The following is a 16,387-nucleotide window of genomic DNA, read 5'->3' as shown; positions in this document are numbered from 1 at the left end:
AAGACCATCTCTTTATTTCGGCAACCTTATGGTTTTGTTTGACATTATTTATATGTGTAGTTAAAGTTAGTTATTTTCTTTATTTTCCCCTAGACATTTGTTTGTTTCTTGATTTGTTGCTTTATTAGTTGTGTATAATAAATAAGTTGCATATATAATTTTTTTGTTGTCTGAGCTCTTTTATGTTGCAACTCGAACGAGGGGGTCGTAACAATGGCCTATTTTTATTTGTTTATATTCATAATTACAACAAAATGTTTTTCTAACATTTGTTTAGCAGACAGGGAATACTATGGATAGAATACTATGGATAAGATACTGTGGATAGAATGAAAGAACCGACAGGGGAAAGCAAAGAAGGAGGTGTTTGTTTCTTTATTAACTCATGGTGAGATAAGAGAAACATACATCCAGTTAGATCAATTTGTTCTCCTGATCTGGAATACCTTATGCTTCGGTGCCAACCACACTGGCCACCCTCATGCCAACACACAGAAGGCGCTTAGGGAACTGAATGGGAGCATAAGCGAGCAGGAAACCACACACCCAGAGGCAGCATTTATTGTTACAGGGGACTTTAACAATGCCAATCTCAGGAAAATCACTCCAAAATACTATCACCATATCACCACAAACATGCGTGGTGACCGAATTTTGGACCACTGCTATTCTCCGTTCCGGGAAGCCAACAAATCCCTCCCCCGCCCACCGCTAAGCAAATCAGATGACTCTTTTGTTCTGCTCTTGCCTGCTTACAGACAGAAACTGAAACGGGAACCACCCACCCTCAAGACGTTTCAAAGCTGGACGGACCAATCGAGTTCCATACTTCAAGAATGTTTTGATCATGTGGACTGGGAGATGTTCCGGGCAGCTTCTGATGACGACATTAAAGTTTACTCAAGACACCGTTACATGCTTCATCAGAAAGTGTATAGAAGACATGGTCCCAACAAAAACTGTTCGTATCTACCCCAACCCAAAACCATGGATTGATGGCAAAGTTCGAACAGCCCTATCAGTGTGAACCTCTGCCTATAAATCCAGAAATGCTGAGGAACAAAAACAAGCAAACTACAACCTCAGGTAAACTATCAAAGCAGCAAAACATCAATACAGAGATACAAGGTAGAGGGGAGAAGTATGTGGCAGGGACTTAATTACATCACAAACTTTAAAAGTAACAAACCCGCCACTGTAAACATTTCTGCATCTCTCCTGGATGAGCTTAACTCCTTCTACACCTGCTTTAAAGCCCAGGACACCCACACACTGTGCGCTCCCGCGGCCGATACCGAAACCGCCAGCACACTCTGTTTCTGTAGCAGACGTAACGAGATCTTTCCGGAACATCCGGAAAGCTACGGCCCAGATGGCATCCTTGGACGTGTACTTAAAGCATGCGCACACCAGCTAGCGGGGGTTTTCACGGACATTGTTAACCTCTCGCTCTCTCGGTCTGTGGTTCCCACATGCTTTAAGACAGCTACTATTGTGCCCATACCGAAGTAATCTAAAACCACATGCTTAAATGACTGGCGTCCAGTTGCTCTGACACCCATCTTCAGCAAATGCTTTGAGAAGCTGTTTAAAAAGCACATCTGCTCTGTACTGCCTGCTCACACTGACCCTCTGCAATTTGCTTACAGGAATAATCGCTCCACTGATGTTGCAATTGCTTTCACCTTGCACACTGCTCTGTCTCACCTGGAAAACAAAAACACATATGTGAGAATGCTGTTTGTGGACTACAGCTCAGTATTCAACACTATAGTGCCTGCCATACTAGTGGTGAAGCTCCAAGCTCTGGGTCTACACAGCTGTATGTGCATCTAGATCCTGGACTTTCTGTCAAGCAGACGCCAGGTGGTCAGAATGAACAACATGACCTGATCCACACTGATGATCCACAGAGCTGTGTTCTCAGTCCACTCCTGTACTCCCTGTACACACGCGACTGTACAGCCACACACAGCTCCAACGTCATCGTTAAATTTGCTGATGACAGTGGTGGGCCTAATCACAGATAATGATGAGATGGCCTACAGAGAGGAGGTTTACACTCTGACGCAGTGGTGTGAGGAAAACCACCTCTCACTCAACATCAGCAAAACCAAGGAGCTGGGAGAAGAGAGAACACACCCCCATCACCATCAACGGGACACCAGTGGAGAGAGTCAGCGCTTTCAAGTTTCTTGGAGTACACATTGCTAAGGATTTGACATGGACTGCTCACACAGACGCAGTGATAAGGAAGGCACAACAACGCCTCTTCTTCCTCAGGCGTCTCAGGAGGTTTGGAATAAGCCCTCACATCCTCCGCTCGTTCTACACCTGCACTGTGGAGAGCATCCTGTGTGGCTGTATCACCACCTGGTATGGAAATAGCACCAGCAGCAATCGCAAAGGCCTACATAGAATTGTGTGAACTGCTGGACGCGTAGTAGGAGGTGAGCTTTCCTCCCATCACGACATCACCAGGCGGTGCATGAGGAAAGCCAAGTGAATTATAAGCGACTCCAGCCACCCAAGCCATAGACTTTTCTCTCTGCTACTCTTAGGCAAATGGTTCAGCAGCATCCAGTCGCGCACCAGCCGACTAAAGGAAAGCTTCTTCCCTCAGACTATCAGGCTGATGAACACTTAATACCCCTCACTGCACACCATGTATATGTGGGATGCACTGCACTTTAACCAATACATACCTAAAACAATACTGCCTACAACTATGGGTACACATATTCATTATACATATCGCTGTCAACAATTATAATGCTGCCAAATTATATTGTACTATCTGTATTTTGCACTGTCGTTATATTTGCACTGTCTGTATTTTGTACTGTCTAGAGCCAGCACCTAAGCTTTTCACTCATCATAGCACACGTGCTGCTGATGATGTGACAATAAAAGTGATTTGATATTCATGGCCATTTTTTCTTCATTGGCCTTTATTACAGCAACATTTATATATATATAAATATATATATTATAGCCATGACAGCATATAATCATGCAAGATACTTCTAAAAGATACACTAAACCTCGAGAAGACTCCTCTTCTGGACCAGGCACACCACACTCTATGCAGCAAACCAGTGGATGACAAGGAAGCGCCATGCGCCTTCGTGATTAAATGCCACTACTTTTCCGAAAAAGGATATTTTAAAGAAAGCCACTGAAATAAAGACAACAGTACACTGGGCTGTGAATGACAATACAAATGTTAATGTCGCTCTCCGGTTAACTTTTAAATAACCACTATAGCACATGTTGGTTGTTGTTATTTCTAGTTCTCAAGTATATTTTGTCAGTAATGGGGTCGATTTGTCATAAAACATCAAGAGCTGTTCAAATGGTTTTGTTTTATACGTGAGGTCCCACATGGTCAGCTAGCTAAGAGTGCGAGTAGGTGGAAGTGTGTGTAAGTTGACACCAAGGTTTCAATCTTGTGTTGTTTCGTGTTTATAAAAGTGTATGTGCGATCACACCTTTTTTTTTTCTTTTTTTTTTTCTTTCCTCTCTCTCCCCCACACATCCCCCTACATACAAAACCCACAGATACCTTTCGGGTGCTTCTGATGCTTCTGATAAATGTTTTCAACAGCACATAAAATGGGTGGAGTAAAGACAAACTTTACCAGTTGGAATGTGCAGAGGCTAAATCACCCAATAAAACGAAACAATTAAAATCAGTTAAAAACAGTTCAAATCCGATATTGTATATTTACAGGAGACACATCTGTTGAAAAATGACTATTCTAAACTGAATAGAGGAGGCTATACACAAATATATTATTCAAACTTCAATAGCAAAAGTAGGGTCGTTGCTGTACTCATACATAAGAATGTACAGTTTGTCATTGAGTCAAATGTGCTGGATAAAAATGGCAGATACATAATAATCCAAACTTTTAACATGTCTGTGGTCCTGGCCTATGTGTATGCTCCTAATTAGGACAATGTACACATTTTCAGTGATTTATTTTCAATTTTGCCTAGTCTTGACACACACAATATAATTTTAAGAGGCGAACCTCCTGAATTTTATTCACCTGTGCATCAAACCTATTCCAGGATTGACCATTTTCTCCTGGACAAGCAGTTACGTCCCTTACGCCCCATTCACAAGGGGCATCAGCGTCAACGCTTCCCGTTCACTTTGAATGGGTGACGTCAGGCGTTGCCGAACTGCATTGTGGATTCGTCGACGCTGCTTCAGAGGCATTGTTCGCTGCAAAAGTTGGGACTTGATCAACTTTTCAAGCGGCGATGGAAGCATCATCCGACAGATCGCTGTAAGCAAATACACCAGCTCAGACTGTGGCCTATTGCTGACTAAATTCATTGGCTAACGCAGCTATGACGATCACGTCAGCCCCAACTTCAGACACGCCCTCTGTCAAGCGTTGACGCTGAAGCCCCGTGTGAATGGGGCATTAATGTCAGCAGTAGAGTATGGTAGTATTGTTATTTCGGACCATTGTCCAGTCTCTCTAAAGCTATGTTTTTAGGCAATGGAATCCTCCAACATACATGGCGGTTTAACTCAAGACTCTTGGCAGACGACGATTTTGTAAAAGTTATTGATGCTTAAATTTATTTCTTCCTTGAGATAAACGAATCCCCAGAGATAAGTTTGAGCATCCTATGGTATACTCTGAAAGCATTTATAAAAGGACAGATTATTTAATATCAAGCTAGCACAAATAAAAAAATGTCAAAACGGCTTACAGAGATTATGAATTAAATAATACAATTGATCAGCTATAGTCAACATCACCTTCTGAAGAGCTCCATTAGAAAAGACTCCTTCTGCAAGCAGAAAATGACTCCCTGACAAGTGAAAATGCAAAGGATCTCTACATAAGATCACGCTAGATTCATTATGAACATGGCGAACGAGCTGCCAGGTTATTGTGTTACCAACTGAAACAATCCTCAGCAGCTGGTTTTATAGCAGCAGTTAGTAAGGGTGAGGGCAGTATTATTACTGATTAACAGGGAATTAATGATCCATTTAAACACTTTTATAAAACCCTTTGCAGCTCTGAGGTAAACGAAATTGGATGTATTGAGAGCTTTTTCAATTATTTAGAATTGCCATACCTTTGTGATTCAGATCAGTTGGCATTAGAATGAAATATAACACCTTCTGAAATTGAAAATGCAATTAAAAAATTGAAAACCGGAAAAGCACCAGGCCCTGATGGCTTCGGGCCGAGTTTTATAAGAAGTTTACTGCCAAGCTAACACCACTGTTGTGCAAGGTATTTGATGAAGCTCTTCTTTTGGAGACAATTTTTTTAGGTACTTTCAAGTCCATAGTTTCGTAAAAAAACACTTCTCTCCTTCACTGAACCAACCATAAGCATGTTGGATAGATGAATTGGTAAATATGGACCCATACCAAAGGGGTATGATGTCCATGTTGTATGAAGTGGTCTAAAGAACTGCCTCCCCTTACCTAAATTATATAAAGCTAAAATAGGAAGACGGACTGGGACTAGAAATATCAGATACAGCCTGGCAATATGCCATAGAACTGGTACACTCATCCCCTGCATTTATTAGACATGGTCTTCTTCAGTTTAAGGTGCTTCTTAGGCTTCACCTATCTAGGAGCAAGCTGGCAAAAATGTATCCAGGGTCAGATTCATCTTGCCCCAGATGTGGTTTGGAGCCAGCAGATCTGATGTTCTGGCGATGCCCTAGATTGTATAAATTTTGGGCCAATATTTTTAGATCATTTTCATCTATATGTAATCATGATCATTGCCTTTTCTTCTTTATTGGCCAGACGCCTGATTCTCCTAAGATGGAAAAAACAAACCCACCATCCCACAAACATTGGATATTAGAATTGTTATCACGTCTTAAACTCGAGCACCTTAAGTACATCATCCAAGACTCTACAAAAAAGTTTTAGAGGTTTGGCAGCCTTTCCTCTCCTACATTGAACGCTCAGAGGTTATTATATCCTTGGTGAGAGTTTATCCCTAGTTTCCTAATTTATTTGATCTATTTTTATTAATTAATTTATTTTTATCTTTCACCCTTTTTCTTTATGGGGTGTATGTCTGTAGCTATGTACCATGTTAATTTGTTGTTCAATATGTGTGTTGTGGAAAAATTGAAGACTTTGGAAAAATCAATTAAAATAGTTGAATAATAAGAATGTAAGAAGTACTAAAACAGTTTTTAGAAGAGTAATAATCCAATTAATCTACTTACAGTAGATGTCTCTGTCGAAGGTCTGTGAATTTAAGTTAGTTATTAATTAAAGAAGAACAAGTCTTTCTCGTACGTGACTTTGTTCTTTGTGTGACTGAAATGTAGGTAATGGGTAAGCAGGATGAGAAAAATTATATATTCTTCTATTATATATTCCTTCTATGCTAATCAAGGACTTCTAAGACATTGCAAGCATGGGATAGGTCCTCCTGGCTTGGCAGAGTTGATCACAGCTCCTGTACACATCTCTGCCATTTGCTTGCAGTAACCATGTGCTTTTCACCATGCACAATTCTTCTGCTTGTGATCTTCCTTCAAATAGCTTTATCATGTTTGGTGTCATTTGACAGTTTATGACTTAAGCATTGTAGTGCTAAAATAAACAGAGACATTGATTGCTTGTATTTCAATATACAATATATTTACTATTGTTGAGTCATGGCCTGAGGAGAGTATGTTAATGTTCTTCTCACCCACTTTATCTCCTCAACTGTGCTCTCTCATGTTCAGCTGGTTTTGTGGGTTGAGTTTCACTAATCTTTAACAATGCTTTGCTCAGGGTATAATACGTAAAGGTAAGTGTTGATCTGGGAGAATGGCTTTTACTCTGCATCTCCTGCACACGGCTGCGTAGCCTCATATGCTAACAAAGACAGTTTCACTGTCTTTGTTGCTTAGCAGTGCATATGTTACAGCTAATTTCTTTATACAGTATGTTAGTTTGTTTCATTCTACTGTCTGTATATTCAAACATGTAAATTAATAAACAACTTTACCTGCTTTAAGCTTTGAGATTCTTTTTCTTTATCAATGATAATAACAACTTTGATGGAGTCATATTAATTACAATGGAGTCAGATAAATAATGGATTTAAACACGCCATCCTTCAACTGCTTTTTGTTTCTGATTATTGGTTCAGAATAGCAGCGTAAGCTCCAAACCTTACAGCTATGTTTCCATCCAAAAATGCCAATTAAATTTATTTGCAAAACTGGAATATTGCATAAAAATATGCAAATAAATCAGTGTTGTCGGGCGACGAGGAGGCAAAGTAGGTGGTGCTGTCGCCTCACAGCAATAAGGTTGCTGGTTCGAGCCTCGGCTGGGTCAGTTGGCATTTCTGAGTGGAGTTTGCATGTACTCCCCGAGCTGGCGTGGGTTTTCTCTGGGTGCTCCGGTTTCCCCCACAAGATCAAAGACAAGCAGCATTACACTGTTTTAAGGATCTAAAAATGTATTCTTTAAAAAGCAAAAAGATTCCAATAGCGGCGCCTGCTGGTACGTGAAAAATATGGTCAATACGGATGAACTTCACACTCAAACGTTTGCATATCATCAGCATGCTGTAATCCATTTCTTACACAGCAAAGTCATTTTTAGACTAGATTGTTGGCCAGTTGTAGTCAGTGCAATGCTAAACGTTATTGTTCCACTATAATTTGTTTATTTTGCGTCATGTTGTCCCACAGCAACATCTTATAGTTTAGAAAACTGTACAATGTTTTATAATAATTAATTATTTTAGTGTCCATTTCATTCAGCATATTTAAAATTAGAGTCATCCACATTTTCTGACATACTTTAAATCAGGGTTTCTACAGGTGTCACCAAGTAAAATTTAAGATTTTTAAAGACATTTTTAAGACCATTATGAATGAAATTTTAGACCAAGGAATTTTTCAAATGCCCCAGAAGAAAAAGATTTTTATTTGTCCTATCAAAAAATATTTTTTATATAAAATATTTAATAATACAATAATAAATCAAAACTAATAATAACATTAAAATATTTTAGATATTTCTTAGCAAAATATCTTAAATATTGTGTAAAAACAAGAGAGCTCGACTTGGATCCACACACTTTTTTCCAAAATAAACTTTCTTTAAAATAAAAAACTAATTAACAAATGTTTTAAAAGTTTTAAAAACTATAATAAACTAAATCCATTCACAACAATCTGTCCAGGTGGATATCCTCAGCAGTCTTTACCATTATGATAAACAGAGTTAAAATGACCTTTTAAATAAAGGTTGAAAGTTTTATCAAGATGGATTGTTGGTGATTGTATGGGTTTTGACCAAATTGGGTAACAAAACATGAACACAGGAAAATGAAGACTTGTTTAAAAAAGCTTTAAGACCTACAGCATAACGTTTCAGTAAATTTAAGACTTTTTAGGGCAAAATTTTAGATTTTGGAATTTAAGACATTTTAGGTCTCCGCAGAAACCCTGTTTAAATACAATAGCCCTGATAATTATTTATTATAATAAAGATTTAATTCTAACTCTGATACAATCTGTGAGAACTAGTAACAACTACTAGAAACAAGTTTAAACCCATAAAGAAGTTGATGAAAAAAAGGGAATTTTGATCAATGTGACATATGCAAATGGAAAGTACCAAGCCAACACTATCACTGTAATAGCAGATATCTTCTATGAGAATACTGCAGGTCAAATATCGTCAGCTCAGTTTAAGTTTTTATTATTGTTTTTATTTATTTTATATAGCGACAGTGCTCAAGGACGCTTTACACACAGTAGGAGAACAAGAAAAGCAATAACCTTAAGAAGGTAGAGAAATGGGAGACTAATAATACATAATGACAAAAGACATGAGAACAAGTAACAAAAGAAACTCATTCCTGTCTTTCAATGAGTGCTTATTTGCATTTAGGAGAACTAAGCAGCACACTCAAGGCTGCAACATGGATTTAATTTAGTATTCTTATTAAAATATATCTGAATAAAAACTAACTTGTTTGTTCCTGCGGATCTTCCTTTTTCTCTGTGAATGTTTCTTCAATCTTCACATCTTCACTCTCCTCTTTAATAAACGCCATCTTTATAAGTGTGGAGATCAGTCGCTTCAGCAGGAGTTTTTCTATAGAGGTAAAGTTGGTTTTATATTCACACATTCGTTCATTTAGAAGTCTATGTATTGTTTATCATGTTACTTTGAATATTCGAGTGGAATTAACATGCCAGTATGACTTGAAAACAACATTAACACTGTTTATTTAACTGTGAACAATGTTGTACTTTGATAGTCATTGGCTGCTAATATGATTTCACTATTTAGTTTTTGCAAATAATACTTTTCTGAAATTATATTATTAAGGGGGAAGTCTGAATGTGTAAATATAAAACCAACTTTACCTCTATGTTTTTCTCTGTGTTTGGACACTTTATTCTGTTTAAAATGAACAAAACAATGAACAGAAACAAAATAACTTCTCTTCAACACTTGCTTCAACAGTTTCTTTATATGAGAGTGATTGACAAAAATAAATCAGGTAAGTCTAAGCAAGAAATAATAGCCACAAACAAATGACCTGATAAAAACTAGTATATATATATATATATATATATATATATATATATATATATATATATATATATATATATATATATAATATTGTATACTTATATAAGAATGGCATTATGCTAGTAAACAAATAAAACCTTCATTAAAACACACATTTCTGTTGTTCAAACAATAGCCCTCGATTACTGTTATTAAAATAGTACTTCGTTGTATAAAGGATTAAAATAATAGTCAATTGCAGGTATATAATATCGAAGGGAAAACCTGAAACTTTAATCAATCGGTTTATATTTGTGTAAAGTTGTGAAACAAACCTTCCTCCAGTTGAACCGCAGCGCGGAAGCGGCGCAGCCTTATGACGTCACACAACACGCCAAAATAAAAGTCTTTTTTGTTCAGCTTTTTTGCCATGATAAATTTCACACTCCTTTTCACATCTCACATAACATATCTGCTCTCTCTCTTTCAAATACACAGACATTCAGTATTTGAAGTTGATCAAAACTTTTAATCCAAACATTTTTACACAATTTTGAAAAACTTGTTTAATCTACTAAGTATAAGTGTTTTTTTTTTTTGTTTTTACTGTTGCAAAAAGTTTACATCACAAAATGGAACAATCAACATCGCAAGGCATATTTACCATTACAAATATATAAAATAAATTGAAATTGTTACAACTGCAACAAGGAGCAAGGAGCAGTACAAAAGATCTACATAAATAAAGTTCACAACATCAGAGAAAGAATTTAACTCTAAAAGTGCCATGAAGTCATTCAAAATCGATTGCTTTTAAACCTCCATATTCATACTCTTTGATCATATGATTCTTACGTAAATAATGTGATTTATTTTTCCAAATAAATTTAAATAATATTGAATTTATAGATTTAACTATTTTGGGAGGAGTATATAAAGGATAAGTTATATATATTTTAGATAATCCCTCAGTCTTAGTCAAAAGAATTTCACCCAATATGGAAAGGTCTCTAGCTAGACAATGATTTAGGGATTTTTTCATCCCTTCCATTTTAATATTAACATTTGCACATTCTCTATTAACAGAATGAAGATGAAGATGGTAACTCCCAAATATTTAACTTCTTCTTTTACTAGAATACACTCTAATTCTCTTAAAGTACAATTCTGAATAGTCAATACTCCACATTTTCTTAGGTTTAAGGTGAATTCAGAAGCTTTAGGAAACAGAAATTTTGACAAGAGCTAAAGGGAGCACCTCCGTATTTTTAAGAATTAATAGAGTGTCATCAGCAAACTGACTTAAACTAAAAGTCCTACCAGGTATATTAATACCTAAAGTGTACTCTGAATTTGTAAAATAAAATGACATAAGTTCAACAGCTATATTAAAAAGAAAAGGTGAGATGGGACATCCTTGATGGATTCCTCTTTTGATGTAAACTCCAGGAGATGATCCTGAATTCAGAGATTTACTACTGAATATATCAGTATAGAACATGGAAATTACCCTACAAAAGCTCGGACAAAACCCAAAAGTTTCTAAAGACTTTCTAAAGACAAAAAAGGATGCTCAAGGGTATCAAATGACTAGAAAAAGTCTAGAAATAGAAATAAACTTGTCTGAGGAATTAAATACCTATAATCGAGCATATCAACTATCAGTCTGATATGATTGTGAATACTTCTCCCTTTAATGAAAGCTGATTGTATTTCATTAATTATCTCGCCTATACCTTTTTTTGAGTCTATTGAAAATACATGAGAGAGCAATTTAAAATCATTGGACAAAAGAGTTATGGGTCTCCTATTATTTAAAAATAATTTGTCTTTGCTTGGCTATGGAACTAAAGTTATTAAAATCTGCTTCATAGAAGTCGATAGTTCTGCTTTGTCTTTACTTTTCTTAAGTGCTTCAAAAACTAAAAACCTCATCTCGGGCCAAATATGTTTATAAAACTCAACTGTAATTCCGTGTATGCCTGGATTTTCCATTGGACATTTTAGAAATAGCAACATCAAGTTCAGAGATAACAATGTCAGATTCCATCATTTCACGGAAGCTGTCATCTATAATAGGAACTTTATCTTTTAAAAAGGAAAAGTCACAATCACTCATTAAATTTGGATTCATATAATAACATGAATAGATGTGATCACTACACTTACATTGTTATTTATGCTACGTTTATTAATAGTTTTTGAAGCTTGCCTTTGCTTTACTAAATTTAAAAAAATGTATGAAGAATTTTTCTCCCCCTCTTCTATCCATTTCACTCTAGATCGTAAAGCTCCTTTAGCTTTCTCTGTATAGTAGTCATCCAACTCTGATTGCAAAATACGAAGTTCATTTTGTTCTATATCTTTATCACCAAGGTCATTTAATCTAGATAAAACTGTTAACTGTCTTTTTTTCCTAACAGAAGAAAACAATAGCTCATTACAGCAGAGCAATTTTTAACTTGATTTATTTTCAATTTGAGAAAAGCATGTGGCAAAAGAAAAAGAAAACCAAGCGGCAAATAGGGAGAAAAGCATTTGCCAAATGCTTATTTAAAAAGCTGTTTAAAATGTGTTTTGTGATTTATTAATACAATTTTTTACTGTTTGATTAATCAGCCTTTAAAACATGAATTAAATAATAATACAATAATAAAAGTGTCTATTTATTTATACATTTAAAATGTTTTTGTAATGTATTGTTTTATTGCCTAATTAAATGACTTTTAACCCTCTGGGGTCTGAGGGTGTTTTGGGGCTCTGGAGAAGTTTTGACATGCACTGACATTTGTGTTGTTTTCAGTATCTTAAAAACATTTTAATGGCTAATGTGTGATAACACTGTAAACAGCACAAGTTGGGCTACAATAATACCTAAGCAGCATGTTTGTATGTGTTTGTGTTTTTGAGAAAGAAACCTTTATGCGTGGTTAGTGAAAAACTAAAATTTTGAAATCCATGAAACAAGGTCGTGAAACACACAGAGAACATTTGTGCACAAGACTTTTGAGAACTGGATCTGGTAGTCTAGTGTTTTTGCTTCAAAATGATGTGAGAATCATCTTGTTCACTTGCTCACAGAAAACAATACTATGAATTAAAATTTCTAAGTCACTTTTTGTGTGAAAATAGTTTATGCGAGAAGGCGTGAACTATCATTACTATGCAGTGAGTAACACCAGAGAAGACAAAGACCTGCATAAATAAGTTTATTTATATATTTTTTTGTTTGCAGTTTATTAAAAATATATTTAACTATCACACAAAATAACTCAATACTAGTAAACCTAATAAACTCAGTTACCACATAGGAATTTTAAACAGAACAGCACCTGTATTGTAAACAAGTATTTATTTTTGTAATATACATATAATTATAATAATAATTTTTATATATATATATATATATATATATATATATATATATATATATATATATATATATATATATATATATATATATATAACATTACATTTTTCATTATATAGGCCTATGTTTATCATTACACGCTATATATATATATATATATATATATATATATATATATATATATATATATATATATATATCAGAGTCGCGCTCTTCCTCTGAGGAGAAGGTAAATTCTTTGTCGCTGTTTAGTACTGTGCTTCTTCACCCGTGTAGCGTGCCATCGTTCAAACAAAATAAGTAACTATAATAAAGCTTGTCGTTTGATGCCATGTCTCGGGGAGCGTGCACATTATCACCTGGCTGGCTGGCTCACCTCAGTTCATTTCCATATGAACTGCGCCTTCACTGCGGGCGGGATCACGTTCGTTGTAATGAGGCGACAGGAGAATCAGTACCTGCCTTACTTTTATACGAATTACATGAAAGATTATTTGTTTTCGACTTGAATTGGTTAATGCAAAAGTAGACAAATCAAGCTTTCTTTAGAAACATCTCACATGTTTCTTTGTCGAGTATTTGCTGAGTTTCAGTTCATTTTAATGGCGTGTTTTTCCTGACACAGTCTACTGTTGCGCGCTCCTCATGCAGGCTGTTTGTAATGTCAAAGCTTCGTGGGCGTGGTCGCAATAACTCTAATGAGCTCAGACTGAGAAGCTAGACATAGCGTTGCTTTCATACTGATTACTTTATCAAACAATATTTGTTTTCAACATGCATAGCTGCTAGATTGTCTTTAGTGTGTGTGTGTGTGTTTTCCAGACATGGGTTGCGGCTGAAAGGGCATCTGCTGCGTAAAAACTAGCTTGATAAGGTGGAAAAGTAGCAACATAAAACACGAATTGCATTGGCCAGGAATGGGACCCGGGTCGCCCGCGTGGCAGGCGAGAATTCTACCACTGAACCACCAATGCTGACTGATGTTGTTTTTTGCCTTTGTGTTGTGTGAGTGCTAAAAGGCCGTCAACCAGAGCTTGAAAATGAGCCACATAAACCCACACTTGTATTAGCCAGGAATTGACTTTAGGTCTACCGCGTGGCAGGCGAGAATTCTACCACTGAACCACCAATGCTGAAATGGTTTTACTACAGCCCTAGTGAGGTGTGATTGCTGCAATGCTGAAACCCAGAGCTGGAAGAGTAGCAACACAAAACAGGAATTGCATTGGCCGGGAATCAGACAGGGGTCTCCGGCGTGGCAGGGGAGAATACTACCACTGAACCACCAATGCTGATATGCTCATACTGCTGTCCTAGTGGGGTGTGATTGCTGCAAGGCTGATACCCAGAGCTGGAAGAGCAGCTACACAAAATAGGAATTGCATTGGCTGGGAACCGGACCCAGGTCTCCCGCGTGGGAGGCAAGAACTCTACCACTGGACCACCAATGCTCATATGCTTATACTGCAGCCCCAGTGGGGTGTGATTGCTGCAATGCTGTTACCCAGAGCTGGAAGAGTAGCAACACAAAACAGGATTTGGAATGGACGAGAATCAGACTACGGTCTTCCGTGTGGCAGGCGAGAAATCTACCACTGAACAACCAATGCTGATATGTTTAAGCTGCAGCCCTAGTGGGGTGTGATTGATGCAAGGCTGTTACCCAGAGCTGGAAGAGTAGCAACACAAAACAGCACTTGAATTGGCCAGGAATCAGACGCAGGTCTCCCACGTGGCAGGCGAGAATTCTACCACTGAACCACCAATGCTCATAAGTTTATACTGCAGCCCTAGTGGGGTGTGATTGCTGCAAGGCTGTTACCCAGAGCTGGAAGAGTAGCTACACAAAACAGGAATTGCAATGGACGGGAATCAGACCACGGTCTTCCGTGTGGCAGGCAAGAAATCTACCACTGAACCACCAATGCTTATATGCTTATACTGTAGCGCTAGTGGGGTGTGATTGATGCAAGGCTGTGACCCAGAGCTGGAAGAGAAGCAGCAAAAAACAGAAATTGCATTGGCCGGGAATCAGACCCGGGTCTCCGGCGTGGCAGGTGAGAATTCTACCATTGAACCAACAATGCTGATATGCTCATACTGTTGTCCTAGTGGGGTGTGATTGCTGCAAGGCTGTTAACCAGAGCTGGAAGAGTAGCAACACAAAACAGGAATTGCATTGGCCGGGAATCGAACCCGGGGCGCCTGCGTGGCAGGCGAGAATTCTACCACTGAACCACCAATTCTGACCCATATTCTTCCCTGCCTTTGTGTTGTGTGACTGCTAAAAGGCCGTCAACCAGAGCTGAAACCGGAGCCACACAAAACCACACTTGTATTAGCCGGAAATCGACTGAAGGTCTCCAGCGTGGCAGGCGAAAATTCCACCACTGAACCACCAATGCTGATATGCTTATACTGCAGCGCTAGTGGGGTGTGATTGCTGCAAGTCTGTTACCCAGAGCTGGAAGAGTAGCAACACAAAATACAGATTGCATTGGCCGGGAATCTGACCCAGGTCTCCCACGTGGCAGGCATTCAATTCTACCACTGAACCACCGATGCTGACCAATCTCGTTGCTTACCATTGTGTTGTCTGAGTGCTAAAAGGTAATCAACCAGAGCTGGAAGGTTAGCAAAACAATACAGAAAATGCATTAGCTGGGAATGGAACCCAGGTCTCCCACGTAACAAATAGCATTCCACAAGTGTACCACCAATGCTGATATGCTTACACTGCAGCCCTAGTCGGGTGTGATTGCTGCAAGGCAGTTACCCAGAGCTGGAAGAGTAGCAACACAAAACAGAAACTGGAATCGGACCAGGGTCTTCCGCGTGGCAGGCGAGAAATCTACCACTGAACCACCAACGCTGATATGGTTATTCTGTAGCCCTAGTGGGGTGTGATTGATGCAAGGCTGTTTTTCCAGAGCTGGAAGAGTAGCAACACAAAACCACACTTGCATTGGGCGGGAATCGGACCTGGGTCTCCCACGTGGCAGGTGATAATTTTACCACTGAACCACCAATGCTGATATGCTTGTGCTGGATCCCTCTTGGGGTGTGATTGCTGCAAGGCTGTTACCCAGAGCTGGAAGAGTAGCAACACAAAACAGGAATTGCATTGGCCGGGAATCAGATCCGGGTCTCCCACGCGGCAGATGAGAATTCTACCACTGAACCACCTATGCTGACCGAAATTGTTTTTTGGCTTTGTGTTGTGTGAGTGCTAAAAGGCCGTCAACCAGAGCTGAAAAAGGAGCCACACAAAACCACACTTGTATTAGCCGGGAATCGACTCTAGGTCTTCTGTGTGGCAGGCGAAAATTCTACCATTGAACCACCAATGCTGATAAGATTTTACTGCAGCCCTAGTGGGGTGTGATTGCTGCAAGGCTGTTACCCAGAGCTGGAAGAGTAGCAACACAAAAGAGGAATTGCCTTGGCCGGGAATCGGACCAGTGTCTCCAGCG

At 38.2% G+C, this 16,387-nt stretch overlaps 1 protein-coding gene and 1 long non-coding RNA gene across 2 annotated transcripts in view; one reads left to right on the top strand and one right to left on the bottom strand.

The window, feature by feature from the left end:
- The window catches only part of LOC108183930 (uncharacterized), a 34,940-nt gene extending 25,010 nt beyond the window's left edge, over nucleotides 1-9,930 (bottom strand). Inside the window, exons 1-3 of the mRNA XM_087249128.2 lie at nucleotides 9,880-9,930; nucleotides 9,397-9,430; nucleotides 8,996-9,121 (exon numbers count right to left, since the gene is read on the bottom strand). Coding sequence (XP_087105254.1) covers nucleotides 8,996-9,080 — 85 coding nt within the window. The 5' untranslated portion in view covers nucleotides 9,081-9,121; nucleotides 9,397-9,430; nucleotides 9,880-9,930. The remainder of the gene's footprint in view (nucleotides 1-8,995; nucleotides 9,122-9,396; nucleotides 9,431-9,879) is intronic.
- Nucleotides 1-16,387, top strand: part of LOC148680292 (uncharacterized) — a 790,608-nt gene that overhangs the window by 500,644 nt on the left and 273,577 nt on the right. The window lies entirely within an intron of this gene.

This window comes from Danio rerio, chromosome 4 (assembly GCF_052040795.2).
Source record: "Danio rerio strain M-AB ecotype USA chromosome 4, GRCz13ab, whole genome shotgun sequence".
Lineage (NCBI taxonomy): Eukaryota > Metazoa > Chordata > Actinopteri > Cypriniformes > Danionidae > Danio > Danio rerio.
The sequence above is the reverse complement of the archived record's forward strand: the minus strand, read 5'-3'. Positions and strand labels throughout refer to the sequence as shown.